At 44.7% G+C, this 19,598-nt stretch overlaps 1 protein-coding gene across 6 annotated transcripts in view; it reads left to right on the plus strand.

Annotated features, from left to right (window-relative positions):
* The window catches only part of Oscar (osteoclast associated Ig-like receptor), a 54,151-nt gene that overhangs the window by 17,884 nt on the left and 16,669 nt on the right, over positions 1 to 19,598 (plus strand). For 4 of the 6 annotated variants that reach the window (XR_009585514.1, XR_009585515.1, XR_009585516.1 and 1 more), the window contains exons 3-5: positions 16,442 to 16,480; positions 16,616 to 16,939; positions 18,109 to 18,405. Coding sequence is in view for 1 of the 6 variants with exons in the window: in XM_060367194.1 (XP_060223177.1) it covers positions 16,442 to 16,480; positions 16,616 to 16,939; positions 18,109 to 18,405 (660 nt within the window). In the remaining 5 variants the exon portion in view is untranslated. The remainder of the gene's footprint in view (positions 1 to 16,441; positions 16,481 to 16,615; positions 16,940 to 18,108; positions 18,406 to 19,598) is intronic. The other 2 variants (XR_009585517.1, XR_009585518.1) reach the window with 1 other exon arrangement.

Genomic DNA, 19,598 nt, shown 5'->3' on the forward strand with positions numbered 1-19,598 from the left:
GGTGGTCCCCCTTGATTCTCGGTTGCCCAGGTAACAGTGTTATAATTGACATCTCTGAATTCCCAAGCATCAGAGAATCTGGTAAAAACAACCCCTGTCAGACCTGAAGGCACTCATTAGCACATCATGTTGTTTTTCCTCCCACACTTATGATGCGGAAACATTAAAGGACTCAAGACAGTGTGAGATTCTTTTTCTTTGTGTTTTCAATGCTCGACAAATGCTCTCACGCTGAGCCCTCATGTGTTTCATTTTAGTGAGAGAATTGATGGATAAACTGAGAGGAAGGAGAGTTACCCTTGGTTTTGGCTGTTGTGAAGAACTGTTCAGAAAGGCAGTAAAAGGACAGTGATAACGCTGGTGAGGTCATACAGGTGTAGCAGAGGAAGTCAGGTGGCACATGCTTGTAATCCTGGTGTTTTGGAGGTGGAGGAAGACAGATTGGGAGTTCAAGGTCAACCTCCCTGTTTACAGAGTTTGAGGCTAGCCTGAGGTGTACAAACCCTTGTCTCAGAACAAATACACAAAAACAAACAAAAACTTCCAGTAAGTAGTGTCACAGAAGTCTTTACTGAGGAAAGAATCCTCTCTCTCTCTCTCTCTCTCTCTCTCTCTCTCTCACATGCTTCTCTTTTTGTGTGTGCTTTAAAATTTTAAATTACATGTTATTATTTATGTGTGTGTGTGCACATGGGTGCATGCATGTGCCATGATGAACATGTGGAGGTCAGAGGACAACTTGTCAGAGTCAGTTCTGTTCTTTTACCACGTGAGTCTAAGGGAGCAATCCCTCTGGGTCAAGCTTGGCAGCGAGCACTTTTATCTTCTGGGCCACCTCACTAGCCCGTGAAGATCTTTTTTCTGAGACGGGCTCTCTCCATCATGTAAGTCAGACCATCCTGAACCAGAGATCCTGTTCCTTGGGCTCTTAAAGCGCTGGGATAACAGGAGTGTTACACCACACTCAAGAGAGAAAATGGTTTTCAAACAGATTTCTGGAAGAAGCACAAATATTAGTCAGTCAAACAGTTAGGTGGGAAAACTATAGGTAGAGGAAACAACATATCTCAGAGCTGGAGACAAGAAGAAAGTAGTGTGTTCCAATTTAGTGGTCTCAAGCATGCTGGACCAAGGAGTCTCCTAAGAACATTTAGCATGGTGAGATGTTCAGGTCTCATATTATGGCCCTTGTTACAAGATGTGTGCCTTGTTGCTGGAGACCTGGCTCAGCAGGTAACAGTGCTTTCTGTTCTTAAAGAGGATCCAAGAGTCTTACAAGTGCATGTCATTCTAGCTATAGGAGAATCTATCGCCCTCTTCTGGTGTCCATGGGCACTGCACCCACATGTACATACCCACATGCAGGTGCACACACATATGCATAATTAAAAATAGTAAAAATGCTTTAAAAGGATGTGAAGGCAGGCCAGTAGAAAGTAAAATAAAGAGTGTGCTTGGACCTTTTTAAACATTTGCCATTTGGAGGTGGAGAGATGGCTCAGAGGTTAAGAACACTGGCAGTTCTTCCAGAAGGTCCTGAGTTTAATTCCCAGTAACCACATGGTAGCTCACAACCATCTATAGTGAGATCTGGCACCCTCTTCTGGCATGCGCATACACATGCAAGCAGAACACCGTATACATAATAAATAAATAAATCTTTTAAAAAATTGCCATCTGAATCACCCACAGTGAAAGAATGGATCTTTCTCTTTCAAATATCTGGTCAAGAAAATCTCTTATAGATGTGCCCAGCACCTTTTCTCTTAGATGATCTGGTGAGTCTGACAACCAAGACTAGCCATAACAAATATAAAGCACAACTGTGCCCTTATAGAATATAAAAATGGCCCTATCCATCATTGCTGTTCCTTCCCACCATGCCCTGGTGCTATGCTCAATAGTGTCCTATTGGATACGATGTTCAATGGACAAGTTCAATAGCATTTGCCTCTAGCTCTGAAGAGAAAAAGAGCTGATATATGCAATCCATATGATGAGGACTGTTGGGCTTGGTGGATGGCTCAGTGGGTAAAGTGCTTGGCAGGCAAGCATGAAGAACTGACTTGGAATTGCCCAGAACCCATAGTAAGACTGATATGGGTAAGATGCATGCCTGTAGTCCTAGTGTTCCTACAGCAAGATGGCAGGAAGAGACAAGAGAATCTCTGGAAGCTCACGGTGAGGTTAAAGGCACGAGCCACTGCTGCCACCAGCGTCGAGCCTCACTTTCCACTTTGAACAGGCCAAATGCTGCTCGGCCCCTCCTCCATCCCTACTGTTGAAACAGTATTAACAGAACATTTTAGTTGACTGAAGCAATTGCAGATTCTGGTGTTTGAAATGTACATGTCCAGGCCAGTGTGTTGGGGTGCTTGCTGCCACAGGCCTGATGACTTTATTTGGGTGTGGGGGGTACTCATACAGTAAAAGGAGAGAACTGATTCTCTGAGGTTGTCTTCTGGCCTCCAAATGTGCACTGTGGCACAATATACTCCCCCATAAATGAGTAAACACAATAAATAAAAAAATGCTCATTGTTAGCAAAAGAAATGTAGCCAATATAGGGGCTGGGTGGTGGCAGCACACACCTTTAATCCCAGCACTGGTATTGAGCTTCAGACCTGGGACAAGCAGCTGAGGTGCCTTTTCAACCAAATTGGACCTGGCCTCCAGGTTCTCCCAGCATGCCTCAGTCCCTACCTGTTACAGGGCATGTTGGCACACTCCACCCTCTATGCTGAACTTCTCAGCCCAGGAGAAACCAGAAATTAATTTCAAGCTGGGCTTCCCTTCTCCCAGAAGCTCTTTTCTATATGATCTGAGCATTTTGATCTCCCTCTCCCACTGCATCTCTCTCTCTTTGTCTCTCTTCCTTCTGCCCCTTTCCACGCCTACTTCCATGACCCCTTGCCTGGGAACCTGACCAAGAGCTGCATCCAATAAACCTGTTTTTATATAATCTAGCTTGGACTGGATCATTTTGCCAGCAGAGAATGCCCATAGCAGAATCATCTATCACTTGGGAGGTAGAGGCAGATAAATTTCTGAGTTTGAGACCAATCTGGTCTACAGAGTGAGTTCCAGGACAGCCAGGGCTACACAGAGAAACTCTGTCTAGAAAAAAAGTCATCCTTTTTCTTAATACTACATTAGGAAAAAGAATGTTTTTCTGAGTCATAAAACTAATTTAAGGAATTGATTTGATAAGGTGTTGAGTTGAGAACATTCCCAAAAATATCAATCTTGTTTTCTGGTACAGTACGGAGAATGACATGAATATTCATGATGTTACTATTTCTGTTGAGTAAATCTATACACAGACTCGTTGAATACAAGGGTCTTGTGGGTGTCTCAGGCCTTTAAAGATTACTGCCTCATCTTGTGAAAATTACTCTCAAAGAAACACCTGTAGTTATAATTGATTTTACTCTCTGATAATTTGTTGATTTTATTTTCTATATTCCCAAGAAGTAAGACAAATCAGCTCCATCAAGACAAAAGACCCTGAGGGGCATTTTGCTCTTCTTCCAAATACATGCTGGGAGAAAGCAATTAAAAGCTATGACTCACTTGATTTCTTATTTTAACAAGAAGCCTGAGAATTGTTTTCGTCTGAATTAGCATATCTGGGCTGGGGTTATAATTCAGTTGGTAGAGTAACTTGCTTTGCATACAGGAGGCCCCAGGTTTGCCTAGCTTCCTTGATGTGGTGAAATGAGATAAGTTGAAGTATATAAAAGCAGGTTTATTGTGAGCAGGCCACTAGTGTCTGCGTACACAGACAGAAAAGCGGAGAGAGAGGAGAGGAAACACAGAAAGAAGGAGAGAGAGAAGAGAGGGGACAATGCAGAAGGAAGGAAGGTGAGAGAGAGAGACATGAGGAGGGGGGGAACCAAAATATCTGGATTATATAGTGAAGAGCCTCTGGGGAAGGAGAAGCCCTGCTCCTGGGCTTCGGGGTAGAGTGCCATCCACTTTCTGCAGCAGATAGGGACTGAGGGATGCTGGGAGAACCTGGAGGTCAGGTCTGCCTTGGTTGAAGAGGTACTTCAGCTGCTTATCCAGCATCTGAAGCCCAGTGATTTGATCCACAACAACCATACCCCAAATAAGCATATCTCTTCAAAGCACTTCATAAGGCTTATCTGAATGTCTATTTTATTCATTTGTTACAGCTAATTTTAGATGTATATATTTATTTACGCATGTTGTGTCTACATGTATGTATGTAAACCATGTGCATGCCTAGTGCCCAAAGAGGTCAAAAGAAGGCATTGGATCTCCTGGAACTGGAGTTATAGATGGTTGTGAGCCATCTTGTGAATGCTGGGAGTTGAACTCCCATCCTCTGCAAAAATAAGTTTTCATAACTGCTGAGCCATCTCTCTAGACCATGGCTAAACTTTTTTTTTTTTTTTTTTTTTTTAGACAAGAACTCTGTCTTAGTTACTTTTTTATTGTTGTGACAAGACACTATGACCAAAGCAATTTATAAAAGAAAGCACTTAATTTGGGGCTCACAGGCAACAATCATCATGGTGTCATGTCCAAAGGAAACTCCACTTCCTCAAAAGCCAGCATTCCTCAAGAACAGGTGCCTTCTAATAAAAGGAGCCATTCCCCTCATCACTGGTCAAAGAGGCAAATGGCTGTCTGTGGGGCCTGTTAGCACAGCAAAGTGGCAGGCTGGCCTTCAGGCTCCTTCAGTAAAACCTGATGCACATTTCAGAGTCCATGCTTACATCCTAACTCCTCTCAGCATCTCTTCCCCCACCCCCCAAACATCTTCCAGCTCAGGAGTGTCCTTCCCACCAGCTACTCATTTCTTATCACTCTGCTATTTCACCTAGGCACTCTCTCTCTTCCCCATACTCTCTGTCTTCACCTCTCGCTCTGTCTACCCTCTTCCTCTCTCTCTTCTCTGCTCATGCTTCTCTCATAGCCAGGGCCAGTCTGCTGACTGGGTTCAGTCTACTACTTTCTCTCTCTGCTTTGGACTCTTCCAGATACCTCTGGCTGTTCTCCTTCATATCTGCAATAAAAACTTTCCTTTTAATGATACCATGTAGTAGTCATGTCATCATTTTAGACACATGGTAGGGAACATGGCAGCAGGCAGGCAGGTATGGTGCTGAAGTAGTAGCTAAGGCTTTAATTTTTTTTCCAAATACTTATTTTATTTAAGGTTCTTAAACTCCTTTATCTCCCTTCCAACCCCAGGACCTTAGAAGGTAGATTAGCAGGGAAATGGGCTGTAAACCTCTTTTATCTACTTCGTGCTGGTAAGGGTCCTGGTTCTTTAGGTTTATCAAACTCAGTCATCAGGATGCCAGCAGTCTAGTCAAACAACAAAGCAGCAACACTCAGCAGCAGAACAATTCAGTAGAAGCGGCTAGACTCCACCCAAATGCATGAGTCCACCAAAGTGACAAAACTCTGCCAAAGCAGCCCAAGAAGTTCCCTGGAGTGTTTCTCTCTTCGAAGACCAGCGGAGGATGTGAACCTTAGGAATGCAGAAAAGTAGAGATGCAGAAAGCATTATCACTGTCTGTGGGCTTCTTTATATAATCTACACAAGGATGTTTTGCAGCTCACAAAAACCACACCCCTTGCTGAGGGTAGCTTTCAGCTGATCAGCAACAGAAGCCCTCTCAAAGGGGCTGTTTTCCTTCTGTGCGTGATGGGGGTTGTTTTCCAGATGGGAAAAACATTCCTACAGCCCATACTTGGGACCAAAACAAAAAACATTCACATGATACAACTGAATTTCCAAATAAATTAGAAACGTCCACTTCAGAAAGCTTACATCTGATTCACAAACAGGAAGGAGGGAGGGAGGGAGGGAGAGAGAGAGAGAGAGAGAGAGAGAGAGAGAGCGAGAGAGAGAGCACTAACTGGAAATGGCATGAGCTTTTGAAACCTCTAAGCCCACCTCTACCTGCCCACCGTGACACACCTCCTCCAACAAGGCCACACCTCCTAATCCTTCCCAAACAGTTCCACTAACTGAGGATCAAGCATTGGAACATTCAAGCCTATGGAGATCATTCTCATTCAAACCACCAAAGTCTCATGTAGCCCTTGGCTTTCCTGGAACTTGCTATGTAGACAAGCTGGCCTTGAACTCATAGAAATCTGCCTGTGTCTGCCTTTCAAGTATTGGGGTTAAAGGTGTGCATGACCAGAATGGCTTTAGCTATTTTTAAAAAAGATTTATTTTTTAAAAGTGTGTGTGTGTGTGTGTGTGTGTGTGTGTAGCATGCAGGTGCCTATGTAAACTAAAAGAAGGAGTCAAATTCTCTGGCGTTCCAGGCAATTTTAAACTGTCTGATGTGGGAGCTAACTGGTCTTCCTCCTTCTCCTTCTCTTCCTCTTCTTCTTTTGAGACAGACCTTATGTGACCCATTCTGTACTCTAACTCTCTGCAAAACAGGGAAACCTTGAACTACTGAATATCTTAGCTTCATCTCCTGAGTTCTGGGACCAGTATTATAGATACGCACCACCATGCCCAGTTTTTATGGTACTGGGGTGAACCCAGAGCTTTATGCATCTTAGACAAACACATTACCAACTGACTTGTATTCCTAGCTTTGGCTCCACATGTTACAAAATGGTAGAATCACATTTTAGTGGCATCTAAGCAAATGTGAATGCTGACTGGATATCAGCCAGTGTCAAGGAAGACGTGAATTTTCCTGATGTGACACTGTCTGTGGTGGTTAGATTACTTTCAAAAGCAGTTCTTATCCGATAAGGATAGCCATGTACTGAAATAGTCTGAGATTAAAAAGATGAGTCCATAAGAGGGAATTTCTCTATAAAGTATAACAGGCTATGTTCTCCAGGCTGGCCTCAAACCTGCTCTCCAGCCAAAGAAGAGTTTGAGCTCTCATCCTCCTGCCTTTCCTCCTGCCAAGTGCTGGGATTACAGACATGTGCCACCAGGGCTGGTTTTATGAGGTGCTGGGTTTTGAATCTGGGGTGCTTGTTATGCATGCTAGGTAAGCACTTTACTGACACTCCTCGCCCTGTAATGAACATTTTCATTACTTCAGAATAAGCTGAGCTAATTCCATCCTGAAGACTACATAACTTGTCCCATGTCTACTCCTGAATCACACTACAAAACTGCTCTGTGATCTGATTTCTAGACATTTTTGCATTCTTCCAGAATCCCACCTCGAGAAAAAGATTCAAGTTTAAGAGAATCTTGGGGGAGAGAAGGGTACATGAATGAAGTTGCTAAGAATGTTCCAGCCAGAGTCAAGCACCGACAAGCTTCTGGAACCTCACACTCTTGTTTAGTGGTACGGAAGCCCTGGGAGACACTGGGGAGCTTGGGGGTTGGGAAATAACACACACTTCAGAATTTTTTCCCATCACAACCCTTGGCAGATGTTGCTGGTGGCTGTTTCCAGGGTCATTAATTTCCTAGCACACTCGCAGATGGGTAAAGCGGGGTTTCACCAAAGAGCCTCCAGGCATCAACATGCAGGTGCAAGCAGTGGGCTGGCGTGCACTTCAGATGCAGGCAGGAAGGCAGCCCACCTGCTGACCTGGGAATCCTGCTCAGCCTGCTCCTTGACCTCTGTCTTCAGATGCAGGCAGGAAGGCAGCCCATCTGCTGACCTGGGAATCCTGCTCAGCCTGCTCCTTGACCTCTGTCTTCCTGTTATGTTATTGTCATTTGGAATGTGCCTGGTGTTTTGCCTGTATGTATGTCCTCATGCATCTCTGCATGCAGTGCCTGCAGAGGCTGATAGCTCCATAGATTGGAGTGGGTCCTCAGCTTCTCTCCAATAAATGAATAAATGTAATAAAATGTTTAAACTTGGCTATTTGGGGGGAAAGTAGATGCAGCCACTTATTTGGATAGCTAAGTTTTTTAAAGTCAGCAACTGTTGGAAACAAAGGCAATTTTATTTCCTACTTTTTAATTTGGATGCATTTGTTTTTCCTTGCTCAGTTGCTGTGGTTATCACTTACATTCTGTGCCCATCGGACAAGCTAGAAGTAACCATCATTATTGTCTTAGTTAATGCTATAATAACAAAATATCTTAAACTAGATGTCATGTAAGATAGAGAAATTTATTTCTCATGATTCTGGAGGTGTTGGAAGTCTGAGATGGAGTCATTGACCGCCATGAGGAGGATGGCTTCCCGCTTAGAAGACACCTCTTGGTATCTTTACTTGTTAGGAGTGGAAAGAGAGCACTTAAGACTCTTAAAAAAACATAATAGCCAGGTGTGGTGGTAAACTCCTTTAATCCCAGCATTTGAGAGGCAGCGACAGGCAGCTCTCTGAGTTGGAAACCAGCCTTGTCTCTATAGTGAGTTCCAGGCCAGCTAAGTCAATATAGTGATACCTTGTCTTAAAAAGTCAAGAAAAGGGGTAATTTACTTATTTTTATTTTTATTATTTTTTAAAGATTTATTTATTTTATGTTTATTAATACTCTGTCTGCACGTACACCTGCATGCCAGAGAGGGCATCAGATCCTAGGATAGATGATTATGAGCCACCATGTGGTTGCTGGGAATTGAACTCAGGGCCTCTGGAAAAACACACAGTGCTCTTAACTGCTGAGTTATCTCTACAGCCCTTATTTTTATTTTTACAAGTGTTTTGCCTGCAAGTAATGCCTGTATGCCATGTGTGTGCAGTGTCCATGGGAGCAGAAGAGGGTGTTGGATTCTCTTGGCCTGGAGTACAGAGGGACGCCAGCCACCATGTAGATGTAGGAAGTGAGCCTCAGTCCTCTGCAAGTGCTCTAACCTCTGAGCCTTCTCTTTAACTTCCACTTGAGACTCTTTTAAAAGGTACTAATTCTCTTCACTGGAGACCTCACCTTCATTTCCCGCAGACCCCCAATTCCTAATACTACATCTTTAGTTAGGTTTCTGTGTGAGAATTTAGAGGAATAAATATTCAGAACAGCGCTTTGTCTTGTTCCTGATGTTAAGAGAAGTTTTCAGGGTCTGGGGAGACTCAGAGGTTAGTTTTGTTCCAATAGACTTGAGTTCAGTTCCCAAAACTATGACAGGTGACTCACAACAGCTTCTAACCCCAGCTCCAGGAAACCCAATGCTCTCTTCTGGCCTCCACAAGCACACACACACACACACACACACCCCACACTTTTTATGTATTAAAATTTATTCTTTGAGCAGTTCATATATGTAGACAATGAAATATGTTAATATCCATCCCTTTCAGCTTTCTCTAGATCCCTCTTCTAATTTCATGCTTTCTCTCTGTACATAAATAACCCACCATCTTAGGCACTCTTCTGCTGTAAAAAGATACCATGACCAAGACAACTATTATAAAGAAACATTTAGGCCGGTGGTGGTGGTGGCTACCGCCTTTAATCCCAGCACTGGGGAGGCAAAGGCTGGCAGATCTCTGAGTTTGAACCCATTAGAAAGAAAGAAAAAAGAAAGAAAGAAAGAAAGAAAGAAAGAAAGAAAGAAAGAAAGAAAGATTTAATTAGGGGCTTCATTACAGTTTTAGAGGCTTAGTCTGTTGTCATCATGGCAGTCATGATGCTGGAGAAGTAATTGCGAGCTATGCTCTGATCTGTAAGGATCAAGGAGAGAGAGAGAGAGAGAGATTAGACCTGGTGTGGGTTTTTGAAACCTCAAAACCCACCCCCAGGGACACAGTTCCTTCAACAAAGAGCCACACCCCTTAATCCTAGTTTTTCAGAGTTCCATTCCCTGGTGACTAAGCATTCAAATATATGAACATATGGGGCCTGTGAGTGATATGAATAAGAATTACCTCAGAAGCTCATATATTTGAATACTTAGTCATCACAGAGTGATACTACCTGAGAAGGATTAGGAGGTGCTGCTTTGTTGGGTTAGGTTTGGCCTTGGAGGAGAAAGATTGTCACTGGGGATGGGCTTTGAAGTTTCAAAAAGCCCAGGTCAAGCCTTGTCCTTTTCCTTACCTGCTGCTTAGGGATCAGGGTACAGCTCTCAACTATTCCAGGATCATGTCTGCTGCCATGCTTCCTATTAAGGTGACAGTGGTCTAAGCCTCTAAAACTGAAATCAAATACCCAATTAAGTGCTTTCTTTTATAAAAGTTGCAGTGGTCATGGTGTCCTTCCAAGCACTGAATAAGAAGATGTTGAGATTTAGACCCGGGACAAGCAGCTGAGATGCCCATTTAACCAGGAGCAGACCAGGCCTCCAGGTTCTCCCAGCATCCCTCAGTCCCCACCTGTTACAGGCCATGGCTGGCACACCCTGTCCTCTTTCCTGAACTTTCCATCCCAGGAGCTGGACTTGCTTTCCCCCAGAAGCTCTTCGCTATATAAGCCAGACATTTTGTTCTCTCTGCACTTCCTTTCTCCTCTGTGTGTGCATGCTTTCTCTCTCTGCTTCCCCTTCTGTCTCCCTCTGCATGGTGACTTCACTGACCCCCTCCTGTGACGTTAGTGACACTGCCTGAGACCTGCCCCCAATAAACCCGAATTTTTACTTTTAGTTTGGCTTGATTCAGCTTGTCAGTCAAATCACTGCTGCCCATATGCACATGGGTATTCAGTGGAACATGGGCAATCCGCCAGTGTCCATACCCTATAAAAGAATGATCTTCCAGCGCCGGAGAAAGGGCTTAGCAGCTAAGAGCACTTGTTGCTCTTGCGGAGGACCTAGTTTCCATGCCCGCAATCATCTGTAACTCCAGTTACAGGAGACCCAAAGCTCTCTTTTGACTTCCCTGAGCCCTGGGCACACACATAGTGAATACACATATGTACGGGCGAAACACTCAAACACAAAATATCAAATAAAGAACATTGTTCTGAGACAGGGTTTCTCTGCACAGCCATGGCTGTCTTGGAACTCGATTTGTAGACCAGGCTGGCCTTGAGCTCTCAGAGATATTCACCTGCCTCTGCCTCCCTAGTGCTGGGATGAAAGGCTTGTGGCATGGCTGAACAGATCTTACAAAATATAAAAAAGAAAAATTCCCCTCTTCCCCAACAACTACAGTGTGTGTGTGTGTGTGTGTGTGTGTGTTTGAGAGAGAGTGAGAGAGAAGGTTTCTCTGTGTAGCCCTGGCTGGCCTGGACTTGCTTTGTAGACCAGGCTGGCCTCTGCCTCCTGGAGTACCGGCATTACAGCCTGTGCCCTGAGCCCGGCAGCTACGTACTTCTAACAGTTCCATAGTTAGAAGTGGGACCTCAACTCCTCCCCCATCCGTTCTGGCCTGATCTTGGGCAGATAGCCACAGCTGCTATGGGTCATGAGTGCAATGCCCATGGGGCATCTGACTCTTCCCTTTCCCTCAACAGTTTAGAATTTTGTTTGTTTCTCAAGTTTTCAGGCTGTTTCATTTTATGTTTTGCCTGCTTGTATATATATAAATCACATGTGAGTGCAGCACAAAGGCAATTTTATTTCTTCATTTTTAATTTGGATAGATTTTTTTTCCAGCCTGGTGTCTCTTTCTTTGAGGAGCCTCTTGTCTCCTGTAGGTAGGTGGCGCTGTTGCAGCACTTCTGAAGCAGAGGTTGGAAGCGTGGTTTGTACAGTCACTCTCTTCTCATTGTTAATCATCCATCTCCTTTTCGTAGAGAAGAACTTAGAATTTTCTCTAGACCAGCATGAGACCAACATGTCTTAAAATAAAAACTGCAGTATTATTTTAGGTTAGGAGAGGGTTGGTAGCTTTTAAAGATTAAGTTATAAGCCGGGTCGTGGTGGCACATGCATCTCAATGTTGGGGAGGCAGAGGTAGGCCTATCTCTGAGTTCAAGGCCAGCCAGGTCTATACAGAGCCAGTTCCAGGACAGCCAGAACTACACAGAGAAACCCTGTCTCAGAAAACAAACAAACAAAAAGTCTAGGTTGCACTAAGAAAGGGATCCCAAGGACTTTTCTGTATTCATGCTTAATAGTGCTATTTTTAACCGTGGCCGGGTTTGGCTGGGACCACTTCTCCACAGTAATCAGCAATTAACATAGAGATGTGCACCTAGCCAAAGTGCTGAGTACAGATGACTATAGGGTACCCTACCGGAGACATTTATATCACGGCTCAGGGAGCACGGAAGCTGAGGAGCGAATGTGAGAGCAGAGGACAGACAGGAGTGCTGTGAAGTGCTGTCTTCAGGACGCTTTGCATTGCAGCTGTAGTTATCTGACAGATTCAAGCCCACAAAACTAGTCACAGTTCCGACAGTTGGCATCAAACTGGACTCAGTGGGTGTCTTAGGGTTACTATTGTTGTGACGAAACACCATGACCAAAAGCTATTTGAGGAGGAAACGGTCTATTTGGCTTCTATATCTGGAGTCACAGTTCCCTGAGGGAAGCCAAGGCAGTAAGTCAAGCTAGGCAGAACCTGGAGGCAGTTGGTGATGAAGAAGCTCCCTGGCTTGCTCCGCATGGCTTGCTCAGCCTGTTTTCTTATGGAAGCCAGGGCCACGAGCTAATGAGGTAACACAACCCACAGTGGGCTGGGCCCTCCTCCATCGATCACTGATTAAAAAGTGTTCCACGGGCTGCCCACAGCTCAGTCTCAGGAAGGCATTTTCTCAAATGAGGCTCCCTCCTCTCAGATGACTCTAGCTTGTGTCAGTTGGCATAAAAGTCAGCACAACGGGTTAAAAAAAAGTCTAGGGAGAACACGAAGTGGAGGGGAGGATGCTTGTGGGTGCCTGAGAGAAGTGGGAGTTTAGAGTTGGGGATGGAAACGCCTGAGATGTATTGTTTACATGTATGAAATTATAAAACAATGAATAAAAGATATTCCAGTGAGCCAAATCAAACTACCCAAACAATGAAAGGTCAGAGGTCAGGTCTGTGATAACTAATATTTGATGGGCATTTTCTCAGAAACTTGGTTGGAATGCACGAATAAGCTTAGAAGTAGGTGGTTGAATTCTGTGTGGTGGGAGGTCTGTGTGAACCATGCCAGTAGGAAGTGGCGTGATAGTGTCGAGAGATCCCACTCTGATTATCAGCAAGAAACAGAAGCTGTGGGCTAGCTCTGAAGATTGAAACCTGAAGGAAAGCCATCGCTGCTGGTGGCGGAATTAACGTTTAACAGGAATGGCAAGCTGAGGAGGCGTTCTTGGGAAAGCCTCAGTGTGACTGAGGGCAGCATGAGCTCCCAGTTCTTACTCTTGCTCTATCTTGGTAAGTGTGAGAGGGAGCAGGGCTGTGTGGGGTGGGCGGGTGGGTCGTGGAGGCAGATGGATTGGTGAAGACAGTGAGGTAGCTAGTGAGACTGAAAGCATAAGTGAGTACGTTTTATTTTGTGAGTATGTGAGATTTTCCTGTTGCCTCCAGATCAGTAGGTTCTGAACTTCTCAATGGCTTTCTGCCATGTGAACGAGAAGACATCTCCAGTCTTCCTTTTGTATTTGTTGTATGTGTGTTGTGTGTTGTGCATAGCGTGTGTGCGCGCATGCATATGAAGATGCCTGTGTGCCCACATATGGTAAGCCAAGAAGAATACTAGCTATCTTTCTTTGTTCTCTCCTCTAATTTTTGAAGTTTCTTATTGAAGCTGAAGCTTGCTGTTTCAAATAAGTTGGCTGGGTAGGAAGCTTCCTGGATTTTCCTATCTCTGTTTCCCAATGCTGGGCTTACAGGCATGCATAACCATGTCCTATTTTTATGTCGGTACTGGAGATTTAAACTCAAGTCCTCTTGCTTTCACAGGACTTGTTCTTACCCACTGAGCCAGTGGCTACATCAGTGAAGAAAATGTCTTTCTCTCTCCCAAGCCCATCTACTTCCAAAAAGCTTTAATAAAAACAGCCCAGATATCCAAAACAGATGAGTAGATAAAGAAAATGAGGCACATATGCACAATGGAACTTTATGTAGCTTTTTTTTCCTTTAGAAGACGAAATCATGACATTTTCAGGGAAATAGATGCAACTGTTACTCATGGTGTTAAGGAAAATAAGCCAGACTCAGAAAGACAAATCCTGTGAGTGTGTGTGTGTGTGTGTGTGTGTTACAAAGGAAAGGAAAGGAAGAGATTGCTGTGGAGGTGGATAATAGACAGAGAAATGGATTACATGTGAAAGGAAGACAGAAAGGATGACTGGGAGAGAGGAAAAGGAAGAAGCTGGAGGTGTCGGGGAGGGGGGACAGGGGAGGGCATCCAGCGAGAAGGACAGCTGAGAACAAAGTGCAGGAACAATGAATGAAGGCATTATGATGATGGAGCTGTGAGGCAGCTCATTGGTAGAGATGTTTGCTGCCATGCCTGATGACCCTCACACCCACGTGGTAGAATGTGAGAACCGACTTTCACAAGGTGTCCTCCACATGTTCACCGCGGCAGGCATGTGAGCCCCTGGTGAATAAATGTAATAAGAACACGGGGTGATCAGACCCCTTGCTTTTTACGATAACCTGCATGGAATGTAAACAAAAGAAGGGAAACATCTTTGTCACTCGGGTTGCTTATGTATTTTCATTAGCATGCAGAATAATGGGCTTACCTGTGACACGTACAGATCACCATGCCTTGCTTGTATTTCATCTCCCAACTACCCTCTCCATCTCTCCTCCCTACCTCTCTCTGATTCTCCTTTGTCTGCCTCAAATAGTCCCCACTCTACTTTCATGTCACATTAAGTAGAGCTAACTATATTTTGCATATGAGAGAAAGTATATGATCTTTTGTCTCTCCCCTGTCCTCTCCCTACCCTCCCATTCCTCTCCTGTCATGGTCTGTAACACACACACACACACACACACACACACACACACACACACAGCACACACACAACACACACACACACACACACTCACTACTAACTTCAAGGAAGGAAGGGTTTATTTTGACTCACAGTTTGAGGGATCAGTCACGGTGGGAAGTCATATTGCTCATGGCAGCTGGTCACTGTGTGGATAGCCAGAATGGTAAATGCTGGTGCTCAGGACCCCAGACACTGGCATGATGCCGCCCATGGCTAAGGTGGGTTTCCCGCCTGGATTAAACTGACCAAGACAATACCTCAAGGGCGTTCTTAGAGGCTAATCTAATCTAGGTAATAATCAAAGGCTTTTCACTTAGGTCTTTCTAGAGCCTTTCAAGTTGACAATATTAACCTGATGTTTTTATATATAAATAGCTCTATTGTTTTTTGGGAAGGGGAGATGGTTCAAGACAGGGTTTCTCTGTATAGGCTTGGCTGTCCTGAAACTTGTTGTGTAGAACAGGCTATCCTCGAACCCAGAGATCCACCTGCTTCTGCCAAGTGCTGGAACTAAAGGTATATACCAACACCGCCAGGCTGTACAAATATATTCATATATAAATCTCTGTGTGTTTGTGTGTGTGTGTGTGTGTGTGTGTGTGTGTTCCAGGCATATAACTGTGGTTGCCAGATTTGCAAAGGAAGTGACCTTACCCATAAACCATATTGCCAGCCTTGATTAATCCCTATCATGTGCTTGGTGTGGTCCCTGGCACCCAATACCTGTTACACATACTTGTTGGGTAGTGACTGTCCACATCTGGCTCCTTTTCTTCTTTTCTGGGTGTTTACACTTCTATAAACCAGTGGCTCTCAACCAGGGTCATGGCTTCAACTTTGCTTGCCCCACCTAAAGGAGACTGGAGGGAAAAAGCCAGGACCTCTGCTGGTTGGCCCACAATGCACAGGCCCCAGACATCAAAAGTATTGAGCCTGAGCTGTCATTGTATATGTGTTCAAATGTATTCAGCCTTGCCAACCAGATGACCACAGCTATAGAGGTTTGTTTGTGAGTTGTTTATTACATTCCATTGGTCTATGTCTGATTTACACACACACACACACACACACACACACACACACACACCTGTGGAAAGTCAGAGGACAACTTTCAGGAGCAGGCTCTCCCCTTCTACAATGTGGATTGCAAGGACTGAACTCAGGTCATCAGACTTGGCAGCAAGTTAAGTGCCTTTACTCAGCAAGCCATCCTTCCGGCTCGCTGTAAGTTAGCAGCTCAAGGATTCTTCTGGTAGAATCATTAGGATCTTCTAAGTAATACAATAGGTCTTGCCCTTGAGAGTGTGTAAAAGAGCACACAGCCTGGACATCTTGATTTCAGCCACTATGAGCCATGTTGCAGCCCTCTTCTGGCTGTCATGGGCACAACATGCATCACATGCAGGCAGGGAACTGACTTGCAGATAGATGGCAAGAGAGTAAATTTACAGCATTACACACTGTCAGGCTTGTCTTATTTTATTATGGCAGCATGCAGGTAGAGACTGATGCCACATGTGTTCCCATGGACTGTTGGTGAGTAAGCAATATGGCAGAGTCCAGTGTGGAGAACACAGAAAATCCTGGATAAATGAGGCCAGAGTCTGAACTCAGGAGTAGAATCTTGGGATCAGGGAGGGCGATGAGGGAGCTCCAGGGAGGTGCTGTGTCTCACAAGTCCTTCTCTTGCAGGGCTATGTGTTGGGCAAACAGACATAAGTGGGAACTTTGGTAAGTGTCTCTTCAATCAAGCCCCCACCCATCCTTCATCCCAAGTACTTAGACTGCTTCATCCCTTTCTTTAACTGGTTCACAGGGAACTGGGCGGTACGCCACATGCAACTCTGAGTTTTGCCTTTCTTCCAGAGTCCATATTCAAGCCCAGCCTCAGTGTCTGGCCCAGCTCTGTGCTTCCCACAAGGAGCAATGTGACTCTGCAGTGTATAACTGTTATGCAATATGCAAAGTGTGTTATTAAAAAAGATGGTACTAATTTGGATAACAGGACAGTAACTGGTGTGACAGGAGGGTGGATATCTAAATCACATCTCATTATGGGATGGTCCGGTACAACTGAATTCCATCTCGGAGATTTACAGCAGAGTGATGCTGGATGCTACACCTGCGAATGCCATGAAGATGAGAACTCTGATGCAACGTCCAGTGATCCGCTTCTGTTATTGATCACAGGTGACGAGGGGCTTCCTTAGCATGGCATGTGTCAATCTATCATAGGAAGGAGGGGAGGGAGAAAGGGTGATCATCTTCAGAGCATTTGGGGAGGGCAGGGATTGAGGTGACAGAAATGAGTACTTTTAGTTATTGTTTTCATTTTTGTATGTGTGTGTTGTGCAAGTGTGTGCATGTATATTTGCATGTGCGTGGACACCCAAGGATGTGGGTGTGCATGTACATATGTGTGCATGTCCATGGAATCTGGAGGTTGATATTCAGAATCCTCAATTGCTCTTCCACCTTCTTCTCCAAGGCAAGAACTCACAGCCATAGCTCCCGGATATAGTTACTTTCATTAGCCAGCTTGTTTGGAGAGATCCCCTCTCTTGACTTTCTGAAGCTGGAGTTACAGTCAGGCCACACACGTAATTATGTGGCTTATGGGGATCTGAACTCTGGTCCTCATGCCTGGGTAGTATAAGGATAAGAAAGAATAATGTTTGTAGGAAGAAGCTGGGCTTGGTAGCGCACGCCTGTAATCCCAGCACTCAGGGAGGCAGAGGCAGGCAGATCTCTGTGAGTTTGAGGCCAGCTTGGTCTACAAAGAGAGTCCAGGACATCCAGAGCTACACAGAGAAACACTGTCTCCAAAAAAAAGTTTGTAGGAAAAAAATAAAAGATAAGAATTTACATGACCTCAAACAGCTAGTAGATACTTTATTTAATGCCAGATGGGCACGGTCTCTAGTTCTGACCATGCCATGATTAGGGCACAGAACTCCATCACCCAATGACCAGAATTCAAGAGATCACAGATCCCATGCTTTTTAAGCTGAGGTTTTGGTAGCTAGGGATATGGAAGGGGGAAGAGAGGTTCCTTAGGGCAGCCACGTGATTGCTGGCTTAGTGTAGTGATCCTGCTGTAACTCCAGCTTCTGAAGGCAGAAACAGGGGATCCAGGAGCTATGATTTGACTGTGAGATCCTGCCTTGGTGAAGAAGGTGGAAGAGCAATTTGAGGAGGATTCCGAACATCAACCTCCAGATTCCACAGGAGAGAACACATGTGAGGCCAGCTGCTTCCTTAGGTGGGGGAGTTTGACTGCAGTCTGTTGCATCTTTGTGCAACTTACCAAGGTCTGGGAAGGCCTTCCTCTGTATGACCACAGGATTCTTCTTTCTCAGGACATTTACCTAAACCTTCCCTCCAAGCTCATGAATGGAGCAGTGTGATGGCAGGAGGGAATGTGACCCTGAACTGTCAGAAGGCAGATAATGTAACCGAGTATAAAACGTTCATGCTACTGAAGGAAGGAGTTCCATCACCTGTACAGATTCAGAGTTCAGAAGGAAACAGAGCAGACTTCTCACTCCATGATGTGACACCCAAGGACACAGGAAATTACAGCTGTGTCTACCACCAGACAGGAGCCCCTTTCTGGGCCTCGCACCCCAGTGACCACCTTGAGATCTTGGTGTCAGGTAAGTTTTAAATACTCTCCTTAAAATTATTTTCATAGTTACTGTAGAGATAAAAGGAATTGTTTAGGGTGCTCAAGTTAAGCACACTTACTGTTCTGGTGGAGAACTGGAGTTCAGTTCTCAGTATTCACACCAGGCAGCTTACACCCACCTGTAATTCCAGGGCTCCATGAGATCTGAAATTGTCTTCTGGCCTCTGAGGACACCTGCACTCATGCACAAATTTTCTCCCCCCCAAAAAAACTAATACAAACATTCTTGAAAAGAAAACCATAATTGAAAAAGAAATTATTTAGATATTTTTGTGTTTATTAAGACTTGCTTTATGGCAGTTATGTGGCAGACTACCTGGGTAGATGTAACATATATATGCACATACACACACACACACACACACACACACAAACACTCACAGCGCACACACCTACTCACCCCAGAAAGGAGCTCCTAGACTAAAGAAACAAGTGCACCAAGTTGGTGAACCAGTGGATTATTACTGGGGTTCCCAGCAGGAGTATGGGTGAGGGACTTCTTCCATGGAGTAGGGATGACTCAGCTGCATCAACACAGAGCCCACACCAGCATGCCTGAAGGCTCGTAAACGCTGCCACGTTGCCGCTTTTGGCACAGCTTGCAGGCAGCTGGACCGTCCAAGAGTTCTCTTCTCTCTGTAGTTGGGCTGGTCAGAGTGGCCTCCCCTGGAAGTTGCTGACTCCTTTTTATATGCTGGGGGGTGGGGGCTTTGAGAATCTTCCATCTCCCATGAGCCTCCTCCTTCTTGCAAGAATGTCTGGATGAAACTGCCTTGCAGCAATGGCCCAAATGTGCTTTATTTTGGAAGAAGTTATTGTGAAGAATGTGTGTTGGATAGTGCTGTTGGATAGAATATCATTTAAATGTCTGTTAGGTTCATTTGATTGAACCACAGCACAGTTCAATTCTGAGGTTTCCTAGGGGTATATTGAAGCCATCCATTATTCTTGTCTGGCAGACATGTCTGTCACTTTATGTCCATTAAATGGGCGTATAAGCATTCTCTCTGTCTCTCTGTCTCTCTCTGTCTCTCTCTGTCTCTCTCTCTCTCTCTCTCTATATATATATATATATAAATTTTTTTTCATCTTGTTATATAGTTTAGGCTTTCCTGGAATTTTCTATATAGTCTAGGCTGGCCCTGAACTCACAGCCTTCCC

This window comes from Meriones unguiculatus, chromosome 14, assembly GCF_030254825.1.
Source record: "Meriones unguiculatus strain TT.TT164.6M chromosome 14, Bangor_MerUng_6.1, whole genome shotgun sequence".
Lineage (NCBI taxonomy): Eukaryota > Metazoa > Chordata > Mammalia > Rodentia > Muridae > Meriones > Meriones unguiculatus.